Source organism: Phaseolus vulgaris, chromosome 2 (genome assembly GCF_051622355.1).
Source record: "Phaseolus vulgaris cultivar YP4 chromosome 2, ASM5162235v1, whole genome shotgun sequence".
Taxonomy (NCBI): Eukaryota; Viridiplantae; Streptophyta; class Magnoliopsida; order Fabales; family Fabaceae; genus Phaseolus; species Phaseolus vulgaris.
Genome location: NC_143499.1, coordinates 8,157,161 through 8,181,533, shown reverse-complemented (window position 1 = coordinate 8,181,533; position 24,373 = coordinate 8,157,161). Strand labels below are relative to the sequence as shown.

General features: G+C 35.5%; 2 protein-coding genes across 6 annotated transcripts; both read right to left on the bottom strand.

Moving 5' to 3' along the window:
• Positions 1-5,728: 5,728 nt before the first annotated feature.
• On the bottom strand, positions 5,729-10,862 carry LOC137810551 (cysteine-rich receptor-like protein kinase 2). 4 transcript variants are annotated; one of them, XM_068611890.2, is made up of 9 exons: positions 10,629-10,862; positions 10,368-10,486; positions 8,316-9,131; positions 8,076-8,189; positions 7,476-7,615; positions 7,191-7,401; positions 6,828-7,062; positions 6,550-6,700; positions 5,729-6,428 (listed from the first exon to the last, which is right to left on the bottom strand). In XM_068611890.2, the coding sequence occupies exons 3-9, from the start codon at positions 9,076-9,078 to the stop codon at positions 6,093-6,095; spliced, it is 1,950 nt and encodes a 649-aa protein (XP_068467991.1). In that variant the 5' UTR covers positions 9,079-9,131; positions 10,368-10,486; positions 10,629-10,862; the 3' UTR covers positions 5,729-6,092. The 4 variants fall into 4 exon arrangements, with proteins under 4 accessions (XP_068467991.1, XP_068467990.1, XP_068467992.1 ...); XM_090298205.1 differs by having other exon boundaries at positions 6,231-6,433; positions 10,629-10,766; XM_068611889.2 differs by lacking the exons at positions 10,368-10,486; positions 10,629-10,862 and having other exon boundaries at positions 8,316-9,621.
• A 4,983-nt stretch (positions 10,863-15,845) lies between these two features.
• On the bottom strand, positions 15,846-19,198 carry LOC137810550 (cysteine-rich receptor-like protein kinase 3). Of its 2 annotated transcripts, none has more exons than XM_068611888.2 (7): positions 18,327-19,198; positions 17,854-17,967; positions 17,620-17,759; positions 17,324-17,534; positions 17,007-17,238; positions 16,502-16,644; positions 15,846-16,336 (listed from the first exon to the last, which is right to left on the bottom strand). In XM_068611888.2, the coding sequence occupies exons 1-7, from the start codon at positions 19,087-19,089 to the stop codon at positions 15,996-15,998; spliced, it is 1,944 nt and encodes a 647-aa protein (XP_068467989.1). In that variant the 5' UTR covers positions 19,090-19,198; the 3' UTR covers positions 15,846-15,995. The 2 variants fall into 2 exon arrangements, with proteins under 2 accessions (XP_068467989.1, XP_068467988.1); XM_068611887.2 differs by having other exon boundaries at positions 16,149-16,326; positions 16,500-16,644.
• Between the last annotated feature and the right edge of the window lie 5,175 nt (positions 19,199-24,373).

The following is a 24,373-nucleotide window of genomic DNA, read 5'->3' as shown; positions in this document are numbered from 1 at the left end:
GATATGGGCAAACTAAGCATCATTGTATGTCTTTCTTTTGTAATTACTTTTGAGTATTTTTAGTAGAACATAAAGGGAGGTGTAGATATAAATATAAGAGGTGCAAATGTATAAAGCTAAGTCACACCTTCCATGTGACACAAAAGAAGGTGTAGGTATAGATTTAGGAGGTGCCAAAAATAGAAACCAAGTCACACTTCCCTTGTGACTAGGAATTGGCTCCAAATTCAAATGCTTCTCATTTGAATTTCCCTACACTTTCTTTTGAATTTCCAGCCCTCTAAACACTATAAATAAGAGGGCTTGGCTCATGTATTTGAAAGATTAATTGAATAGTGAAATGCTGCCAAAATTGTGCCATTCTCACTCCTTGCCTAAACTCTCTTAGGAATAGGCTTTTAATCTTCATTTCACCACCTTCAAAGGGGCTGGCCGAACCTCCCCATTTCCACACTCTTCATGCACCTTCAAGGTCACCACACCTCTTAGGAGGACCTTGTTCATCTCTTCCATTAAGCTTCCGCACCATCTTCAACAAACATCCAAGAAGAGCTCATAGGAAATCCATCACCTTCTACTGCCATAAACTCTTTCCAAAATTGGCTCACAAAAATCGGATCTCTATCACTAGTAATGGTTTCTGGACATCCATGTAACTTGAACACGTTGTCCAAAAATGCTTGAGCAACACTTCTCGCCGTATATGGGTGAGTTAGGGCCATAAAGTGGGCAGCTTTGCTCAACCTGTCTACTAGCACAAAAATGACTTGTTTACCTTCTGAATGTGGTAACCCTTCAATGAAATCCATGGTGATGTGCTACCAAATGGTTTGTGGAATGGGTATAGGTTGTAGAAGGCCTGGAGTAGCAGCGGTGTCATATTTATTTTGCTGAAACACAAAACACCGTTGGATAAAATGTTTGATATCTTTATTTAAGCCTTTCCAATAAACCACTGCCTTGACCCTTTTCACTGTTGCATTCATACCCGAATGACCGCCTTCCGCTGAGGCATGTAGCCACTGCAAAATCTTCTTTCTCAATATCCCATCTATCCCTACAACCAGCCTGCTTTTTCTTCTAAGTTCATTGTTTTCCCATGTATAATGTTTATGGGAACTTGTATTCGCCTTTAACTCTGTTATGAGTTTCTGTAAGTGAATATCTGTAATCCATGATTGTTGTATATCCTGTAGTAACTCAGACTGTAGTTGTAAGGTAATTAAACCTTTGCATTCCACTATGTCCCTTCTAGATAATGCATCAGCGACAACATTTTCTTTTCCTTGGCGATATTCTATGGTGAAATCAAATTCCATCAGCTTGACTAGCCATTTTTGTTGAAACTCGGTGGACCATCTTTGATCTAAGATGTATTTAAGGCTGTAATGACCCGTCTTGATAGTAAAATGACGATTCAACAGGTAATGTCGCCATTTTTGCACAGCAAAGACTACTCCCACCAATTCCTTTTCGTATGTTGAATAAGCTTGTTGTTGAAGATTAAAAATTCTACTAATAAAAGCTATGGGATGGTGGTCTTTGCATCAAAACTGCTCCCATGCCTTGCCTAGAAGCATCTACCTCCACAACAAAGACTTTTGTGAAATCAGGTAGTGTTAAAACGGGAGTATTGCTCATCATCTTCTTATGGTCGTGAAAAGCTTGTTCAGCCCTCTCACACCAAATGAAATTGTCCTTCTTAAGCATATCAGTTAAGGGTTTAGCAATGATGCCATAGCCGCGGACAAATCTTCTATAATACCAAGCTAAGCCCAAAAACCCTCGTAATTGTTTTAGGGTTCGTGGTAGAGGCCAGCTTACCATAGCAGCAACTTTGTTGGAGTCCGTGGAAACGCCATGTGCATTAATAATATGGCCTAAGTACTCCACTTCGGAAACAACAAAATAGCATTTAGATCTCTTAGCAAAAAGAGAATGGATACGGAGAGTCTGCAATACTTCTTTGAGATGTTGTATGTGCTCCGTTATGTTTTTGCTGTAGACTAGAATATCATCAAAAAACACCAACAAAAATTTCCTTAAAAACCTATGAAAAAAGGAGTTCATTAATCCTTGAAATGTAGCCGGAGCGTTGGTGAGTCCAAATGGCACCACCAGGTACTCATAATGTCCCGAGTGTGTTCGAAAAGCTATCTTCCACACATCGTCGGGATTCATCCGAACTTGATTATAACCTGCACGTAAATCAATTTTCGAAAAAACAGTAGATCCTGCTAATTCATCCAGTAAATCATCAACTAAAGGAATAGGAAATTTGGTCTTAACTGTGCCCTTATTCAGATCCCTATAATCAACACAAAGTCTCCATGAGCCATCTTTTTTGCTTACAAGAACCACGGGGCTGGCGTAAGGGCTGCAGCTTTCCTGTATAATTCCGGATTGCAAATATTCATGTATAAGTTGGTCAATAATATCTTTTTGGGTTGTGGCATACCTGTAGGGCCGTTTGTTGACTGGATTAACTTCCTGAATCAATGGAATATGATGATCATGGCATGGTCGAAAGGGTGGTAATTGTTGTGGTTCTTGAAAGACATCTGCAAATTCTTGTAAGAGATTCGCGATCTCAGTTGGAATCTCCTGTTCTGCAGCATGTGTAGTCAAGGACTGCAACAACATGTCCTCCTCTGCACCCACGTGTATCATAGACAAATGCACACCGTCAATAAAAGCTTTGCTCAACTGTTGCTTGTGTGCAGGTTTAAGCTTGGGGGACATAGAGCCACGTAGAACATGTCGCCTTCCTTGTACATTGAATTCCATAGTGAGTTTGTCGAAATTCCATAAAATATCGCCCAATGTTATGAGCCACTCAATTCCCAGCACTAAATCGCAACACCCCAAAGGAAGGAGTAGCATATCAGCAGTAAAAGTTGTGTGCTGAATTGTCCAAATAAATTTTTTGACCACGGAAGATATCTTGATCTTTGACCCATCTGCTACCACGACATTCTAAAGGGCAATCGTCTCAATTACGCACCCATATTTTTGAGCCATTTGGGTATCTAAGAAATTATGATTGCTGCCACTATCAATGCGAATATGTAAAGGTCATTTTTGATGATATCCAGTTATTCTCATAGTCTTGAACCCAGCCACTCCTGTTAATGCGTTGACTGAGATTTGTGGTTCCTTCCATTGCAATAAGTCAGTATTGTCACTGGGAGGACTATCCTGTGCGTCATCTTCTTCCTCCATCTCCATGACGTGAAGCTGTAATTTCTTGTGTACTCTACTGTGCTCCATTGAGTAGGGTTCATCACAAAAATAACAAAGGCCTTGGGCTCTGCGTTCTGCTATGAATTCCGGCGTTAAGTGGCGTGTGGGTTTAGGTTTGGGAACTGCAGTGATTGGAGCTGACGATGATAGAGGCACTGGAGCTGGACCTAAGACTCCCCTGTGGAATTTGGTCGTCGACTTGCTAGAATTGGCTGCTGCATACGTCCTGGCCAAAGTAAATGCATGTTGTAGAGATGTGGGTTGGAACATGCGTACCATCATTTGGATGTCTTGCTTTAAGCCACCAAGGAAGCAACTGAGAACATGATCATTTGCTAACTTCAATCTTGTAATGATTGAATCAAACTCTTCATGATAGGCATCAACGGAAGTCTTTTGTCGCAGACGCATTAACGCAACCATGGGATCATCGCCAATTGCACCAAACCGATCTTTTAGACTTTTGGTGAATCCCGGCCATGGAGGTGCATCCATATCTAAATCAGAGTTCATAAGTGCGGTATGCCATTGCAAGGCCTTGCCTTTTAGATGCACAAGTGCCAACTATACCTTGAATTCCTCTGGAGTCTTGTCAATGAGAAAATAATTTTCGCATTGATAAATCCACTGATTAACATTTTCGCCATTGAATCGGGGAAAGTCGATGCGTGCCAACCGCGTGCCACAAACATAAGAAGACCCCGTTCGAGGTCCGCGCGACATTGTGTCAGGTGAGGGCCGAGGGGAGCATTCACCTCGAGATTGAGTAAGTAAATCCTAGATGGTGTCTTTCATAGAAAGAGTCAAAGTTTCCTTCAACGTAGTCGCGAGTTCCATAAACCGATTATCCATCATTTGGGAGAGTCGATCTTCCATCTCCTTAGTAGCTTGAGCGGAGCGTGTTGAATCTGCAATTGAAGTACTGGAAGGTCCTAGCTGATACCAATTGATATGAACGATCGTGTGTAGAAGCGTCTAGGTCCTCTCTTAAGAGATTTCGAAGAACGATTAGGCTTTGGACAAAGGGAACCTTTAGGTGGCTTCCGATTATACCAAGAACAAGAACAATGATAGAAAATTGAGAAACGGAAACAAAGTGCATATATTATTTATATCTCAAATGATAGTTCAATACTCTATGTATAGAGTACTAAAGATTACAAATGATAAAGATAAATGATAAAATCCTAACTAATTAAATCATAAATGATAAATGATAAAACTACTAATTAAATCCTAACTAATTAAATCCCAACTAAAGATTTAAATTCTAACTAATTAAGTCCCAACTAAAAATAAATGATAAATAATAAAAACTACTAATTAAATCCTAAAACTTTAGAATATAACAGTATTCCTCTTTCTTCGCTTTTTGCCATCGCATTTTCTCCAGAATATTGAAACCGTTGTATTTTCATTTCTTAATTGGGTATTCTCTGAATTTTGGACTCAGCGAAATTGGGAGACCGTGTGTTGGGTGTGTGCTGTGGAAGTGGGGATTTGTCATTTCCCTTGTCCCACAAAGTTGGCTGTGATGGCAAGGTGTTTGATTTTAGTTTCTCATATTTCAATTCCTTTACTATGAATTGCAAGGCCTATTTGGACTCGTGAGAGAGAGAGAGAGGAAAAAACATTTAAAAAAATGAAATCGATTTCTATATAAAATCATAAACTAAATTAAAATTAAAATTTGGAAAAGATATACTTGCAGAAGATTTTTTTTTTCTTATTTTAATACACACAATTCTAAATTAACAAATTTGGTCTCTCAAGTTCCCGTTGTGTGCCAATTTGGTTATGCGATTATAGTTTCTTAGACACCTCAGTAAACTTAACTTTTAACAAATCCCATAACTACATTTGTATGTTTTTATATTATATTTTATACTATATTATATGCTGGTGTGTGGTGCGGTGCTTTAGTCATCAATTTTTGCACCTATGTCCATTTAACATGTAATCCTCTATCTATCTTGGTTATTTTTTGCAGGTGTTCATTAGGTTAGGGTACAGTTGTCATTCCTAGTTGATAATCATGCAGTTCGAAATTGTGTATAATAATTGAAAATGATTAACAAACAAATGCGACAAATAAATTATGTTCATTGCTGGTAGAACTTTGATAAAGATTGATTCACTAATTTAAGAACCTTCCTGTGATGCAGGGAAGGAATTGGAGAAACTTGCCTTAGAAGTAGGATTTTCTGCTGCCTGACATTACGAGATTGGTGGAGGCCTCAGATTTATGGATTTTTTACAAACAGATTTACCGCCCTTGTGGATGACTCCGAACTGAGGTTGTAAAAACATAAATTACGCTGTTAATCCATATGCGTTACTATTGAATTAACAGTAGCTGAGCTATCGCCTAGCATTTTAATAATTTTATTTGCAGAGTTAAATGTTCCAAGGACATGCTTCAATCACATTTTCATATTTTTTCATATGATCTTCACTTAAATTGGACTCATTAAAGATCAAAATATTAAAGGCTTTATAATCTTTTTTTCATTCTTTTCCCATTGAAAACTATTCTTTCGCAAATGAAATAAATAATAATTGTATCCAAAAGTAGTAGTATTTATGAGCTGTTATGGAAATCAAATTAATCTATAACTGTATAACAATGTTACTATGGAACTGTATAGTATGCATTGTTTGCTTCCCGTAGCCGTATTGGACATTTGGCTTTAAAGCTCCTCTTGTCTGAAGTATGCATTTCAAATAGCAAAGGATTGGATGCTTTATCAGCGACCTTAAGTGTCATAGGTATGAGGCAGACCAAGTTATTTGCGAACAAGCTGTGCTGCAGACATGCAGTGTTAGGGATTTTCTCTGCATTCTCGTGGTCACCTGGGATAAATTGAGCTACGGGACATGGTAGCGATGGAATCAGATTCATTAAGAGGATAAAATGGGTCACCATTTGTGTCATGAAGTTCCATGGTATTCTTATCTAGGAAGGGTGGATTAGAGGGAGCAATAAGATTCTCCTCCTTCTTTGTTAGCATCTGTAACGTCTTTGACATGATCGGTCGTAAAGAAGGGACCTCTTGGGTGCATAGAAGTCCTATGTGAACCCCTCTTAAAATCTCATCCTTAACCTCGATGTTGTGGTCTTCCTGTAAAACTAGATTTGGGTCAAATAATTGTTCGGCAGTCCCTGCCTGAAAATGCTTCCATGCCTGATCTTGCCAGAATATATTGGATAAAAGGAAGAACAGAATTGTTCCGTCAGTAATTTATTTTCTTAACCACAATCAATGCAACAGTCAGAAGAAAACAACCAAAGAATCTGCTACTAACCACTGTAACTAAGCTGTCTGAATCATCGGATTCTTTGCTCCTGTTGTTCTGTCTACCAGTGGCCATCTCTAGCAGCAACACTCCAAAACTATATACATCTGCCTTTTCTGTTAACTGACCATGAGCCAAGTACTCAGGAGCCATATACCCCCTGCAGGACCAAGAGTAAATGGTCATCTCAGTTATAATATGCTTCAGTTTCCTGCAATAGCACCAGGCTCTTTCCCCCGTACTATTTTTTTTCAAAACTATGCAATGATTTATGCAAAGATACTTACAAAGTTCCTGCAATGGCTGTACTTATATGGCTCTTGTCCTCTTGAAAGGACCTGGCCAAACCAAAATCTGCAATTTTAGCACGAAACTTTCCATCCAACAGGATGTTGCTGGCTTTTATATCTCTGTGAATTATTCTTGTCTTAGAGTTCTCATGCAGATAAACTAATCCTTCGGTTGTCCCGATGATAATTTCAAATCTCTTTTCCCAGTTCAATTCTTTGCCCTTGTTTTTATCTGTCGTGTTAAATTGACAAATATTAAAGTTAGTTCAAGTTATGATATATTTATAATCACTTTGTGATCAAAATGAGATGAATAGGTGAAAAGAGTAGTCAAGCCCACTGCACGATTTCAGTAATTACCAAAAATGAAGCGATCAAGACTTTTATTGGGCAGAAATTCATAAACAAGCAGACTTTCAGGTCCTAAACAACTGCATCCTAACAGTCTGACCAGATTCTTGTGTTCCACACTACTAATTATGTTGACTTCGTTGTAGAAATCTGCTGCTCTATGTCTGTTGTTGAAATATAACCTCTTGATAGCAATCTCTCTTCCATCAGCTAGAACTCCCTGCAATAGCAAATTGTATGAGTGCTTTGATTTGTACAATGATGGAGATATTTATCTTCAGAGAAGAGACGTACTCTATAAACTGTTCCAAATCCTCCTTGCCCTAACTTGTTATTTTCATGAAAAGATCCAGTAGCCTTGTCCAATGTAGAGTACTTGAAGTTCAAGCTTTTGTTCTGAAGTGATTTTGCTAGCTTTTCTGCATCATTTGAACCTAGAAACCAGAATGAACATTGAGATAGGTAAATATCCTTCACATAGTTGAGTGGTATCTCGTGATGATTAATCAATTTGTTTATTTTATAGACAAGGTGAAGAATGTCTTCAAAGATAAAAGAATTCATAAATACTATTTTTGTTTAAGAGGACAAGGACTATCATACAAATACGCAGCAGAAACAACCAATATTTGGTAGTCTAAGAGATAAGATATTTTTTTTCTAAGCAAGGTTTAAGGTTTAAGGATTGAAATTTTTGAATGAAGAAATAATTACTGAGAAAATCTTATCTCAAGTGTGTTCAGTTAGCTCAGCTTGAATTGGTTTGGCTCAAAACGGCGACATGATCGGTTTCGGTTATTTACCATTGGGGTGGGGGGAATGAAAGTGATAATAAAATATTTTAGGTTTCTCATTCTCTAGCTAATAAACATAGTTATCAAATAAGACAATTACCTCTTCGTTTCTTCTCAATGTATCTTTGTTTCCATATATAAACTCCAATAGTCACTCCAACCACTGAAACAATCACCGAACTAACTACTGCAACCACTATTACTACCACATTACCTGCACAAGTCATCAAAATGAACTATACTCAAGATTCACCATTGCTCTCTAAACTTTTTTCATTCTTCATCCTAGCACAGATTGATGGTCCATTACGAATCTTGAAGAAAACTACAATTTATTTACCTCTTGAACTCCCAGTTTCTTGCTCCTTATCAAGAAAATCTGTGTCTGAGTACCTCATGAAGCAGCCCGTGTTGAGCGCTCGCCCTTCTGACCAGGGCAAGCATCCCAATAAGGAAAAAAATGCATTCTCAAGACATGCTTTGCAAGACCTTTTGTCCAAAGTTCTCCAACAATCAGCCAGAACATAAACAGATTGGTTAGTTGCTCCTTCCACTGCAACATTCCCTCTAGCATATCCTTTGTTGTTGGGTGCATCTTGAACTGCTCTTGAAACTGCTTGCTTTGCTGCTGCTTGAAAACTTGAATTCTTCTTGGTCATGTTCCCACATACAGCTTTGTCTCCTGGTCCTGTATACTCATTAAAGAAACTATAATTCTCAGCCCTCATGAAGCAACCATCAAGGAAAATGCGACCAGAATTATAAGGGTAGCACTGGGGAAGAACCGTGCGTGCCTCAGCATAGCACAGTACACAGTCAAGCAATGAAAGATCTCCATAACACTGGGCCAGGCCATAGTTAGTATCAGGTCCTGTCCCTACAACTGCTGTGCCAAAGCCAGTTTTGCGCATCTCATCACTGATCTTATCCATAGTTGCAATAAAATTGGGAACAAAGATAGTATTATTGTGCCCTGGTACATGGCCACATGTTACTAGGACGGTCTTGTCCCTTGGTTCTGCTATAACAGTCTTTGATAGCAGTAGTAATTTGATGAGAAGAGAAAGGTTGCATAAAAAGACGAGAGAGACTACTTTCTTCATTTTTAGAACGATCCAATCAAAATAAATTTCTCTGGTGGGCTATTCACTAGAAACTGTGAAAAAAAAGGAGGGTTTAGAATATTTGTGTGGTATTTCTGATAAAGAAAGTCATACCATGTTCAAATTTTACGATTTCTGTTAGTGAATCAGAAACAAGCAAGAAGTTTATCTAATAGGTTCAACTGCTTGTTTTTTGTTTTTATCAGCAAAGAAGGTGCAACTGCTTGTTATGCTTAAGCTAAAATGGTCACAACGTGTTTCAACAACTATATCACAAATTTAATGTCACATGATGTGAGGTTGAATTCCAAAACTTATCTGTTCCTGAGAAGAAAGGCAAGTTGAAGACCAAGAGGGGCTTTGGAAGTGAAACATTCGTAAAGTAAAGTAACCTCTAACGTGTGAACAGAAGAGGGCAGAATCTCAAGTCGGTAATTCCCTTTTATGTGCCATCCTCCAAGTCTCAAAGAATGAAAGAAAGTACTGCTGCTTTGGCAATCACTATTAGAAAAGTAGATTTTGGTTCTTTTTTCCTTGTTTATTACACAGATGCAAAAAAATACTACAGTTTTAAACTTGATCACACTTACATGACGTATGAATGATGCTGATGAATATTAAGTATCGGACCAACTGTTTGAAAAATGAGGTGACTCCACCCCAGGCCCCACTTTGGATTAATAATAAATAATTTATTAACAATCATTTTTAATGAACTTTTAAAAAATGCAGCTAAATAAAATAAAATTGTTAAGACCGTTGGTGGAGGTGGTGTGAGACACAAAGTGGAGTATGAAAGTGAGGGAGAGAGGTTGAAGGAGATTAGAAAAAGAATGAGTAAGCTTCTGTGAGCTGTTTATGTTTTCTTAAAAGACTTGTTTAGCAAATATTTTTTTAAATTGAATAGTTTTGAAGGAGAAATTCATTACGGAATTCTGAGAAACACAAACAGTGCAGTAAAATATTTTCCTTTCTATGTTGTTTGTTTATGAAAATTAAATCTTGTTCTGCGTTTTGTTTGGTTATAAGAAGAAAAAAAGTGTGAAGAAAAGAGAGAAAAAGAAGATGAAATACAATAACAAATATGTTTTTTTTTTAAATATCTTAAATGTAAAAAAGTATTATTTTAAAAATAATAACTAAATTAAAGTTGTTTATTATTATTTTAAGTACAGTGTACAACATTACCTAAATAAAAAGAAGATGATGAAATAATAGATAATTTTTCCCATATACTTTTCCATTCAAACATAAAGAAAAATAAAAAAAGTGGGTTTTGAAATAAAAACCTTTGCCCCACAACAAAACCTAGCCCATTTATTATCTATCAACTGAGAACGGACCCCGCACGTGCCAACAACCATTCATGTCATCCCACACGAACCAAACCAGTGATCAACGACACAGTCTGAAGAAAACCAAAAAAAGAAGAGTGAACCAAAAATAAGTCTTGTTGTAGATGTCGCTTAGTTTGTTTTACAATACCTCGAAAGCAAGAATATAAAAATAGGAAAGGTGGGAAGAGAATTTTAGAGGAAATTGTTACTTACCTATGATTTGATCTGCATAGAAGAAGAAGCAGCACTGGAAAATGGGAAGTGAATTGAAGTTGTTGGTGTGAGAGAATTGAAAGATTTAACGGGAAGGCAAGTCAATGAAGGTTGACACCAAAACTGAGTATGTAAGTTTCAAAATTGGAAGTATTTTGGTATGCAGAGAGTTGCATCGGTAAAAAATAGTATGACAGCAACAGGAGTAGTGTATGGAAGCAGCGAGGTAACATCATACCTCTGAATCGTTCTACATTTTTGAGGTTGGCAACATACTATGAATTTACCATCTTGCCCTGCATTTTTAATGTTTCAGTTACCCTGTAAAAACGAATGTTGGTGTAACACAAATGTCGTTTCAAATCCTATGTGATATTATATGAAACAATGTCATTACTACTCACTCTTGAGAATGCTGATAAAAAAACTCACTCTTGCGAAAAATCTAAATGGAAAAGCTTCTTGAAGTATTGTAGTGGACTAAGAAAAAGAGTGTATGGTGAGAAGTGGTATGAATGGTAACTTTTAATTAAAAAAAACGAAACTTATCGTGTACGGTTTGAGAATAGTGAGAAACTTGGTTAAAGGAAGAAACTTGCATGCGTTGACGGTTAGAAGGTGTTTCTCGTGAATTTTGGTTCCTAAAAGATCCCTGCTTCTCCACACACACGGCACTCAAATTCTTGGTTATTAAGGTTGTGTTTGAATGGAAGGGTGGAAGTTCAAGAATTTGAGAAATTAAACGTGTGAGAATTTGGAAAGGTGTTAAAAAAGTAAGTGTGTTTGGATTGAGATATGTTAGAATGGATTTGTGAGAAAAAATGATTAAAGTTTCTTAGTGATGAGATGATGTGGATATTTTTATTTTTCTTAAAGATGTAAAATGTGAGATTACAAATTTACCATTTTCTTTTAAAAAATAGAATAATCAAATATTATGTATTTTTGTCTAAATTTGAAAGAATTCAAATTAATAGTAGTATAATATGATATAGTTGAATAATTAATTTCGAAAAAATAATTTACATGCAAAAATTTTAATATATGTAAAAATTGTCAATTTTTATATAGAAATAAATAATTTAAAAATTATAACTAGAAAATACTTTTGTATTAAATGTAAATAATATTATTATATTTATAATAATAATTATTATTATATAATTTGTTTATTTTAAATAATTATATATTTTTGTGTTAAAATTTTATTTTATTATTAATTATTATTATTTCGTTTTATTATAATGTTTGTGTTAGTTAAATTATTTAATAACTAATATTTGTAATGCAATGTAATTTTATTAATGAAAAATGTATTAAAATGAATATAAAATCATAATGGCTACCAATAAAACTAGTTATAAAAATTAAATAAAAACTATAACAATACTATAACAATGTTGAACATGAAAAATAAAAATAACATAATCTAATACAATCATTGTCGTTGACGATGTTCAATTTGATTCATCAATCTTCTAGTTAGTCAATCTTTTCATCAATTCTGTCAAAACGAGTGTCAAACATGTCTACACGTGTGTTCATATGAACCTCATGCTCGTCTTACTTTCCTGAATATTTTGAATCTCGTCCCAAGTTTGGGTTAACATTTGTGCATAATGAGGGTTGAGGTAGACCACCTTGAACATGTTCTTCTAGAAATGGTAGATCTTCATCATCTTCTTCGTCTTGGTCGTCAGGCCTACTAAGTTGCCAAACACCATTTAATTGGAAGATATTCAACTTCCTCATACTTTTCTTTTCGAAGTAGTGATTCCATTCTAGCATGATTGATGCATCGTTTGACAAGTCCAACCCATATACTTGCACAATCTGTGTTATCAAAATGGCGTACGGAAGAAGTATGTTGTTATTTCGACATTTCATCATGTGTTGCATGATATAATGGGCCAGTTAATCAATATATTATTTTTTATGCACCATAACATGAAAATATCTTCATTCAACATTTGTGAGAAGTTACTGCTTTGAGAACACAACATGTCATTCGTAGTCAAACTACCTACATTTCTAATATTTTCACCGTGTACCTCTTCACGAATCATGGATGACAGTGCCACTGCTCGATCATAATTTACTCCCTCAAGGATGGTACCAAGGGTTAACTTAATACCATCATACCTCAGATTTGTCACGTTCATCCAAACCTTTATTTCAATCCGTTGTGAGCTAATATCAATAGAAAGGTCAATTACTGTGAACTTTAGATTTGTGTAAATTTTTTTGACCAAGTCCTCGTAATATGGAAGTTTCATACCAAGGAATAGTTGTAATCCTTGGAAATTCAAATGTTGGTGCAAAAAACAATGGAAAATGCATCGCTTTCGATGATAAGACTAGTTTCCCGTGAAAATTTTTCTCATACACCACCATCTAACATTTTGAACTAAAATAATGTGAATAATCTAGAGCATCCTCAATCTCTGTTGCTTGGAAATTGGGAACTAGAACATCATGTGCTGGAGCTTTACCTTTACGGGTTTTCTACCTCTTCATGGATGAAGATGCCATGAATTATAAAGTTATAACCTATTATGCACAATTTTATAGGATAGTGACCATATTAATAATACCATACGAGTAAATAGAAGATAAATATGAATCATTTAAATACTTCAATAAACAACACAATTGTTCTAGACAAAAGTATGTATGACCTCTAACTTAGGGCATTCAAGATGGTATAGGATAAGTATACCATTTACCTGTGTATATTAGATGATCTTTTTTATACAGTGTCACATGGTATATATAGACCAAATCCCAACCCCTCCATCTACAGTTATGATTCAACCTTAATTGGGTAGTTAAAGCTAATTTATTGAGATCCCATGACTTGCGCTATACCATTACATTAGATACATGGGTCGGTTGACGATCATAAATGACCAACAATCGGGCCAAGCCCATGACCTTACATGCCCCCAGCCTCAAGCGTAGGCTAATGAGGCTTGGGTGAGTTGGAGGTCGGAAAACGATCCATAAGCTGCTCACCATCGGCCCGAACCCATGACCTTACATGTCCCCAGCCTCAGGCATAGGCTAATGAGGCTTGGGTGAGTCGGAGGTCGAAAAATGATCCATAAGCTGGTCACCATCGGGTTGAGCCCATGACCTTACATGCCCTCAACCTCAGGTGTAGGCCAATGAGGCTTTTGCAACTTCATCCTCATCATTTGATTCTTATCACTTTATAGGCACTTGCATCCTCATTTAATGCTCTGCTCCTCGTCTCATCACCTGTCTTTCTCCCTTCCCCAAGTCCACGTGTCCTACTCACATTGGAGGGCATTCAAATGTGGCAGTTCGCATCGCTTCTCCTTCCAGTGCCCACTCATTTCTCCATTGCATTTATAGAATAGATGTGTCATTCATGCAATAATATATATAATAATACCTTTTATTTCTATTATTTTTACATCATATTATATGATATTTCATACTTGTTGGAGATCCCACATCGACTAAAGATTATGACATATCATAATTTATAAGTGGGTGCAAACCCCACCTTATAAGTCGATTTTATGAGGATGAGTTAGGCTTAAAGTTCATTTCTTAATATGGTATCAAAATCATTTAGAATTTATCTTAGCGAGTGTTTGTTGGGCTTATCAAGCCACCCACTATCAGGTCATTATCAGACCACCCATAATATATAGTCTCACGCCGTTTATTTTTCCAAACATAATTATTCAACCGTAGCGAAAATAATTTACAATATTTTAATTAACTCAAATTTACACAAAAATACCTCATATTTTATCATTTAAATATTTTTAAATACAAGGGTAAATTTGTAAACTTACATTTTACACATTTTAAAAAGATTAAAAAATCTCACACAATCATCACATCACTCGCAAACTTCAATAAACTTTCCTCACAAATTTATTCTACTATACCTCAATCCATACATACTAACTTTCTTCACACTTTTCTCTCAAATTATCACACATCCACTCCTTCAAATCTTCATACATTTTCTCCCCAGTCAAAACACAACCTAAATGCTAGACAACATTGAGGATCTCATCCACTAAGTTTGATATTCTAGTAAGCTAGAATATAAATAAAAATGGTAAAATAATATAATATGTTTTGGAAATAAATTAATGGCTTGGCTAAAAGATATTATATTTTAACAAAGTTAATTTGGTAAACTTTGAATGGAACATTATGGTGTTTACTTGACTCAATATTTGTCTAACCTGAAAAAATGGGTTTCTTTTCCACATTAATGGTGCAATTTGCACCATTTATTAGGAATTTGGGTAAACAAAAATATCATTACTGTTTTGGACAAGTCATACCTCGTTGGCAGGACTGCATATGAAGAACTTGTGAATGGAGCATGCAACTTCAATGCAGAGAGATGTTAACGTTGAACTCATGTTATAGGTTCACGATTTCACTTAAAATTAGTTGTGGGGATTAGATGACTTTTGTTAAGTCGATTACATTTATTTAATTATTTTTAAAGTTTGCTTGTTTTTTTAAAAAAGAAAATTGGAATAATTAATTGAATTATTAATTTGATAAATTATATAAAATTAAGAACGATTTAGTTATTTTTGTATTAAATAAATGGTGTTAAAAGACTAAAATATACAAAAGTGTGTAAAAAATACTAAAAAGCTATTAGTAAATGGTTGATTTTTTGAAATTTTGGTATCTCTAATTCTGTTCGGATATTTGCCATGAGATTACTTACCTCATTTCGAAAAAAATTTATTTTTAACTCATCTCAATATGAGTTATCTATCAAGAGTTATTATCGTTTGAAGTTTTTTTCTACAAAATTTTATAAATTCAATTAATTATTTTATTTTTCAAAAAATATAATTAATATAAAATAATTTAAAATTTATTAATTTTTTTATTCATGTTATTTGAATTTATTCATTATAAAATAATTTAATTAAATTCAAATTAACTTGAGCTTACTTATAGTTATATTTAAATAATTGCATATAAAATTAGAGAAAACTATAATTTTAAGAAAAACACTAAAATGCTAAATTTTACAGACTTTAAAAGTTTCCAACACCACCTAAGATGAAGTTCATTTCCTTGTTAATTGAACCAAGTCTTATTCTATTGATGAACTAATATCTGGTATGTTCAAAAGTCAATGTATTCGGAATACAGTTTTTTTAGAATACCCAGAAAACATGTTTAAGAATATAGTTCAATAACAGTTTATAAATAACAAGATTGCGTAATATATACATATGTTTTGAGCCAAACCAGTTTATGAAGAAAATGCATATGAAGCACCTTCTCATTTAATATGTACAAGGAATGCTTGTAACACAAAAACTGTGCTATATTTTGTTTTCAAATTTATATTGTAACCCATTTATGATGAATCAGACTTTCGGTTATGCTGTCGTCTGAAGACTGAGTGTAGGATCTAGGATGAAAACTGTTTCCTGGTAAAATTGATTTGCTGGATTCTGCACTACTGCCATTAAGAAAGGGTGGTTGTGTTGGCTGAGTAATTTCATGATTGTTGTTAATCATTTTCACAACTACTGACATTGCTGGTCTAAGCTCTGCAGATGCTTGTGCACAGAGCAACCCTATCTTAAGGAGTTTGTATGCTTCCTCTGCCGGATAATTTCCCTCCAGCATTGTATCAACAATGTCACATAGCTTGTTTGATCCATAAAGGCTCCAAACCGAAGGACAAAAGAAAAGTCAGAGAGATAAGAACACATGTTAAAGGCATCAATTGAATTATATAAGTATGCAATAACAACAGCAAAAACCTTTTTGAGTGCATCAACTACATGAATTACAAAAATATGAAACTAACAGAAGTATGACGATGATAATAAGCGTTACCCTGTGTAGGATAGAATATGAATTTTGAACGAAGGATGTGCTCTTTTTGCCAGATATAATTTCCATAATCAGAACTCCAAAACTGTAGACATCTGCTTTCTCAGTTAGCTTCCCTAGAACTACATATTCTGGAGCCATATAACCCCTACAAGTGAATATAAAAGAATCTGTAAAATAATAGTGTGGAAAGAGTATATGAAGTAATGAACTAGGTGATGAAAAATGTATAGGAGCTAAAATTGTACAAAAGGGTTCCATTTGAAGCTTCTTGCAATATACTGATGTGCTTAACAATTATTGAATGACATCATTAGGTAATTTTCATGGCTCTATTTGGCTTCGGTTAACTACTATTTTTATAACTCATTGCATGCAAGATTTAAGAGTACTACATCAACTCTGCATTTTTTATAATTCCTTTGTTTATAAAACAAGATATTTTCTTCCCCTATGCTTAATCTTGTTAATTGTTTCCATGCGTTGGTATTAGAGGGATGGTGAACTTACAGTGTGCCACAAATGGCTGTGCTAAGATGAGACTTGTCTTCTGGAAATAATCTGGCAAGTCCAAAATCAGCAATCTTGGGTGTGAAGTTCTCATCAATGAGAATGTTGCCTAATTTTATATCTCTATGAATGATTCTCTGTGATTCTTCATGAAGATAGGCCAAACCCTCTGCGGTTCCCAATATGATTTTGTGCCTGACTTCCCATGTCAACTGTTGAGAATTTCTTCTACCTGGAGCAGGTTAAAGGACACATTAGTGATTAACTTCAATTAAAAGAGATTGTGTTAAGATAGATAAACATTATTAAATTGCAACCAGATAGGTGATAATAGAGGCTATGATTGGGCACAAATTCATAAACAAGAAGGCTTTCAGGTCCTGTAATGCTGCACCCTAAAAGCTTCACTAGATTTTTGTGATGAATGCCACTGATCAAATTGACCTCATTAAAAAAATGATCTGCCCATTGTGATGTGTTAAAAGTAAGTCTTTTTACAGCCACGGTAGTTCCATCTGGCAGAACTCCCTATATTTGATATCATAGCACACTGTTAGCCCATCCTTCAGGAACATTTTTTGGTGCAAAAAAAAAAGATGAGGATAGATGTTACCTTAAAAACTGACCCTGATCCCCCTTCTCCTACCTTATTGGAATCACTGAAGTAATCTGTGGCTTTTTCAAGAATTTCATACGGCATATTTAGTTTGGACTTGATCACTGTGTTCAAAAGTACACCAACTTGTCTTCTTTCTGAGTAAAAAACAACACAATATCAGTAACTTAAGTTTAACCATTAAAAAAATCTAATTAACCAATCTACTACATTCCAAAATATTACACATACCTCTCCTCCGCTTTAGTAAATTTGTCCACACAAGGAAAATCACTGTTGAAACAATCAGCAGGAAAGCCAAGGAAGCAGATGAAGCAGCCACAATTATAGCAAAATTTTTGTGTCCTGGCACACATCAACACATGACTTTATGGTTTCTAAGAATACAGAACAAGTCATGAAGATCTTTGCTTTGTACAGTTAAGAATTGAAATATTAAAACATTAAAAAAGATAAAATGTGTACTTTGAAGTTTCCTTAAAACCCCAAAATCATCTCCTAAAACAAAGAATTATTAAGTGCAAGATTAACTACTATGAAGTTGTTCCAGTTTAATAGTAATTTCAAGTTTGAGTTCAGGAAATATTCAAAAAAGGAGAATTTTTCAAAACAGGATTGCCTTCACTGTGATATCGATCATTTCAAAAGAAGAGATCTACTAAAACAAAGAAAACTGAAATCTTCCAACAGTGGCACCAACTCACCTCGATGTTCTTGAGGTGGATTGTTGTTTGAACTATTATAGAAATTGTGTGTAGCATACCTCAAGTAACACCCAGCATTCAAGGCCCTCACTTCTCCTTTTGGGGCACATGAATCAATCCTAGTGATAGCTTCAGCCAAACAGTTCTGACAGGAACTGCTATTCACAAACTTCCAGCATTGAGCCAACCCATAAATAGTCACATTACTTCTTCTCACATACCCCGCAGAGAACCCTTCATTCTTTGGTGTTTCAATGCTCAAATTTCTCACCAATTCCACAGTATTGGCCTTAAACACACTCCAATTCCCTCTAAAATCTTCAGTTCCACAAATAGTCCTATCCCGAGGACTGAGACTCTCATTGAAGAAGTTGTAGCCATCATACCTAAGATAGCACCCATCAAAGAAAAACATGCCCCCATTAGTGCCTCTCTGAAACGGAGAGCACCTGTGGACACGTGTCTTGCACTGTGCAAAGCAGACATCACAATCTGGTTTGGACAGATCTTTCATGCACTCACCAAAAGCATATACAGTTTCATTTTGAGTAGTCCCTTTAACCACAAGTGCATATCTTTGGCTTGTAATCAAATCGGTTAAGGCTTCCATGGCATCATAGAAGTTTGTTAAGAAAGCTTGTCGTTGAAGCATTGGTGCTGTTGTGTTTGTGCACATCACTGCGAGCTCTGTGGCTCTTGGATCAGCTAGAGCTGGAAGAGCACCACAACAAAGGAAGACAAGCAGAAACGATGCAAGGGACATTGTAGTGATCAGAAGAAGCAATAGATTGTTTCTCTTGTTGCAGTGCAATACAGAAAGTGTGAACAAGAAAGGAAGGAAAGAAACTGTGTTGAAAAAGGAAGAAACCGTGTTGCGAGCATCATTGAAGTCAATTGTTGAGGCTAAGTACGTGTGTTTTGTCCTAACTGCAATCTGTAACAGTGTTGTTCCTTGTTCCATATTTGTATTTGTAAACTTTCCTTTTTACACAAACTTTTTAGACATTTCTCATGGAAGAAATAGAAAAAAAATAAAGTTTGTTTAATAGTAAAAACAATTCTTCTACAACTGTTTTATAAAATAAAGTATTATATCATAATAAAATAATAATTTATTTAACTGTCAAATTACAGAGGAGTCCCAAAATCCTCCTACAAACAACAGAAACAGCATCTGCATAATCTCATTTTATGGTGCCTTATAAGAGCAAATAGGGAATTGTGGCCTTATAGAATTGTGTGCACCGTTTGGCATCCAATTTAGGAATCACGTGCATATTTCAAGTTGTTCAGCAAAGTTGTATAAGGTAATTTGTATGAGGCATAGAAATGTCTGAACCGGAATAGGATATAGTGTCACATTTCACGGGTTTATGTATACGGGTTGAAGTAACTTCTTTATTCTATTTTACTTTTTGCTGATAAAAAAAAAAAATTTAACTGTCAAATTGAAAAAATAGGACGTTCGTTCAAGTTTCATATTCACGTTAGAATTTTACGTTCAAGTTTTGTTAAGATTGGGTTATTCGTATGCAACACGCACTGATACTTTTGGTTAAGATTGGATAAAATGTCTAAAAGAAACCCAGCAAATAATGAATCTAAGAGTGACACCTCCTGAAAATATATATTCTAATTTTCTTCGAAAAATATATTTTTTCATGAATTAAATATGGTTAGATTATAAATCTTCTCTATGAACTAATATGACTCAACCAACACATTCATATTTTGTATTTTCTATCCATTTTTTTCTTAATTAACCATTTAACTTTTTACTTTTTTTTTTCTTACAACAGGGACCAAGAACACTCGAAGCAGGTTGACAAGATTAATTGTAAATCTTTCAATCTTGGGTTGGACTCTTTGTTTCTTCGTGGGCCGGATACTCTGGACCTCTCCTCACGTTAGGTGCTCTCGGCTTCTCATTCTGCTAAGTGCTTCTCGGCTTTTCCTTTCCACAGATGGGGGTGTACCTGCAAGTCGCTCCGATGCCAAAGTCAGAAACGATATAATGTTCATAAGATAAAATTCACTCTTACCTTTTTCTTACTCTGAACTCTTATTTATAGGGTTTCTCTAATGGGCTTTCTCCTTTACCTTTGGACTTTCTTTCTACACCTTTTTATTATTTACACACCCCTCATGCAGGTTTTTATCTTAATTGGGTTTCATTTTTATAATAATATTTATATTTTGTTTTATTCTTTTATGTATATCTTTTATGCTCTCGGTCTAAACACCTCTTGGTTACTTAGCATGTTATTCTCGGCCTAAACCTCTCGGTTTTAGCCTTATCACCTCTTGGTTACTTAGCATGTTATTCTCGGCCTAAACCTCTCGGTTTTAGCCTACCAGTACACTAGCCCCCGAGACAGAAATATTTTATTTAAGTTTAAACAAAAATATTTGTGTCTTAATATAATATAATAGTTTTGACATTTGATTTGATTTGATATGAAATGCTTTGGTTTTCGTGCTTTATTTTGCTGAGTTTAAATGACTTGACGTGAACTTGCTATTTTGACCGTTAGATGATATATTTTTGAACGGTTTCATATGTTTTGCAACGTTTCAAACTCTAGGGTTTACTTTGGGTTATAAATAGGTTTGTCATTCAATCTTTTATGATTTTGTGTGAGCTTTGTTGCTGTCGAGAAGGAAGTTTATTGTCGATCTCCATTCAGTTCTTGCAAAGGTAATGTCTCTTTCGAGTTCTTCTGCTACTGATGAGTACTCAAGCGCGGGTGGTGAATCAACTGGCCGAGTGGTTCGAGAAGAAGTTCATCCTGATTCGAAGTCGTCATCTGCTACTCCATCTTGTATGAATGATTCAAATGGAGCTCCTACTGTTGATGCTCCTCAAGAATTTGAAATTATTATGCCTCAGAGAAATCTTCGTCCAGGTTATCAGTGGGTTAATCCCAATGTCCGAGAGTTTTTCTCGAAGTATCGTTCTGCTAACGAACTTCGTAGCTTTCTTTCCCATTCTCAAATTTATAACTCTGATATTGACAATGATATCATTTCGTTTCGGCGTGTTGGGGATGTTGATAATGTTTGCCATGGCCGAGAAGGTGATAGCTATGAATTTTTTTATTTTTATGCTTTCTTTTTTAGAGATCTTCATATTCGATTGCCTTTGAACAACTTTCAAATAGGCGTTCTTAATTTCCTTAATGTTGCTCCTACTCAGCTTCATCCTAATGGTTGGGCTGCGATGCAAGCGTTTAGTATTTTGTGTAAACTATTATCACTTTCTCCTAGTCCCTCTTCTTTTCTGTACTATTATAGTTCTCGGCCGGGTAAACGGCCGGGATGGCTATCCCTTATTAGCAAATCCAATGTGTGTTTTCTTAAGCCCTTTACGTCGTCATATAAGGATTTTAAGGGAAGTTTTTTCAAAATTCTGATAGAGCCAATAGGAAGAGAGTACTTTTTTAATGGAGATTCTCCAAAGTTTCCTCTGTATTGGACGAGAGATCCCGTGAAGTTTAACTTGATATCTTTTCATTGATCGTCATGTTATCGAAGTTTTTAGTCGCCTCTCGTACCAAATTCCCACTCGCGCCTTGTTACAGTTGTATACTTCATCAAGTCCTCGAGAAGATCTTATTGGTACGTGGTTGTTCTACATTTTCTTGCCTTATAGGATGAGTTTTTTAACTTTGCTAAATTTTTTATTGATTTTCAACTTTGATGGCAAGCATTAATCCGAAAGCTCGATCTTACTTTTCGAAATTGCTGAACAAGGTGGGTGATGTAACTCCTCGTCGTGAGAATGTGGTGAATCCTGTGGTGGAAGAAGTCGTGGAACCTGTTGTGAATGTTGAAGTGGTTGAACCGACAAGTAATGTTGATGTTGCCGGTCCTTCGAAGAAGTCGAAAAAACGCGATAGAAGTAGCAAGAGGTCGCATTCGTCTTCTCGGCGCCATCGCCATGGTGAAAATGTTTCTTCCGAACCTCTTTCTGAAACGATATTTAGTGCTACAACTAAATATGCAAAGTTTGTTCAAACGTCTTTTAGTGAATCGTCTTACAACATGCTAAAAACTATGGATGCTGCTTCATTGGCGGATTCTGTTATTGAATTGTCGAGTAGAAATCTTTTGATTGGAAAGATGATGAAGGAGAAGAATGGAAACTGTGTGGCTTTATCTGAGTTTGACAAATTGAAGAATGATCTTGCTGAGTACAAAGAAAAAATGAGCTCTTTATCTTCGCAGTTAGAAGAGATGAAAAAGCAGAAAAAGGAACAAGAAGTTGAAATAGAAGGTCTTGGAAAGGAAATTTCTGATTTGAAGAATGAGAACTTGAAATTTAGTAAAGAGAATGCTCAACTGTGTAAAGAAAATCAACTCTTGAACGAAAAGGTATCGGCGTTATCTTCTGCGAATGATTCTGACAAAAACACCATCAAACTTATGGATGTGGAGATAAATCAGCTGAGGACTAATGTTTTTGAAGCCGAAAGCTTTATTTTTGAACAACATAAGCTTGGTTTTGAGAAGGCTCTTCAACAAGCAAAATATTTTTACAAGATTCCTATTGATGAAGGGAATTTTGATGTTAAGAAGGATTTTTATAATGGTGAATTAGTTCCTGCTAATGAGATTCCGGATAATGATGTTGAGGATATCAATATCGAAAATTAGGGGGATATAGATGTTAATGTTTTGTTTATAGCTTCTCGGTTTACATGACGAGAATGATTTGGTTTTGGAATGCTGGTCTTATATATGGATGTTTGCATTCTTTATGTAATCTCTTTTTGGAATTTTATCAGATTTAAAGTTTACTGCTCCCCTTTTTAATTTGAGTTATTTTGTTTGTTATTTACTAGATATTACGTTATGCCTCTTGCTTTCGGCATTTCACTGAATGTTATCAAAACCTCTTGGTTTCGTCCTCTTGGTTGTATAATAAACCTTTCAGCCGTATGCTATTGGGACTGTGCTTTCGGTTATTCTAGTTAAATGCTTTAAATGCTAAATTACAAATGCTTAACTATTGTTCTCGGTGCCTATACCCTTAAAGCAATAAGATTTATGGTCGGTTTTTATTACCTTCAAGTAACAAGACTATCTTTCGGTTTTTATTATCTTAAAGTAATTACTACCTTTCGGTTTGTATTACTTTAAAGTAACAAGACTACCTTTCGGTTTTTATTACTTGAAAACCATAAAACTACTTTTCGGTTTTTATTTTACAATGCAAAATGGAGGATTTCCCACTTAGTGCAATTATTAGGAGACTAACTAAAAACGTGGATGTATAATATCAAGTTATGTGTACTTTACCCGTAATTTCATTAGTTGATAACTTTAGATAACCAACTATAGTTAACATGTCGAATTTTACCTCTCGGTTTTGGTTTTGGTTCTTAGTTAATCAAAATATAAGAACCAGCTTGGGACTTGAATTTTAATTTATTTTGGATAGATCTAACTCTTTCCTTTAGTTTCCGAGGTTTGAAGCGTGAATAAGATCGTAATTAGACGTTTTGATCCTGTCGGTTTTTCTCCATTCCTTGAAGATGTCTTGTGAGCGAGTTGAGACATTGAGGTAAAGATCGAAAATAATTATGTAAACAGTTTTTTCGGGAGGGATTTCACCTTAAGTGAAAACATCCAGGACCGAAAAGAATTATGTAAACAATTTTTTCGAGAGGGATTTCACCTGAAGTGAAAACATCCAAGACCGAAAAGAATGATGTAAATTTTTTCGGGAGGGATTTCACTGAAGTGAAAGCATCCAAGACCGAAAAGAAGTATGTAAATATTGTTTCGGGAGGGATTTCACCTGTAGTGAAAACATCCAAGGCCGAAAAGGAAAGGATGTGATGGAAGAGGGCCCAAGCTCACCACACTATGAAAGCCAAGCTTCCAAGGCTAAGACCGTCTAGCTTATGAAGAGAAGCGTCTAGACTCAAAGAGGAGCGTCTAGCCTAAGAATGGAGCGTCTAGGCCATGATGGGGGAGTGGCTACATAAGGAGCATCTAGAAGGACCGTCTAGCTCACCACACATGGATCAAGCTACGGTTTG

Coding starts and splice junctions, on each gene's coding strand:
- LOC137810550 (XM_068611888.2), bottom strand. CDS start 19,089: ATGTCCCTTGCATCGTTTCTGCTTGTCTTCCTTTGTTGTGGTGCTCTT. Junction 17,968..18,326: donor TCCACCTCAAGAACATCGAG/GTGAGTTGGTGC, acceptor GATGTGTGCCAG/GACACAAAAATTTTGCTATA. Junction 17,535..17,619: donor GATCAGGGTCAGTTTTTAAG/GTAACATCTATC, acceptor TATCAAATATAG/GGAGTTCTGCCAGATGGAAC.
- LOC137810551 (XM_068611890.2), bottom strand. CDS start 9,078: ATGAAGAAAGTAGTCTCTCTCGTCTTTTTATGCAACCTTTCTCTTCTC. Junction 7,063..7,190: donor TCTTGATCGCTTCATTTTTG/GTAATTACTGAA, acceptor TTAACACGACAG/ATAAAAACAAGGGCAAAGAA. Junction 6,429..6,549: donor CAGACAGCTTAGTTACAGTG/GTTAGTAGCAGA, acceptor TGGCAAGATCAG/GCATGGAAGCATTTTCAGGC.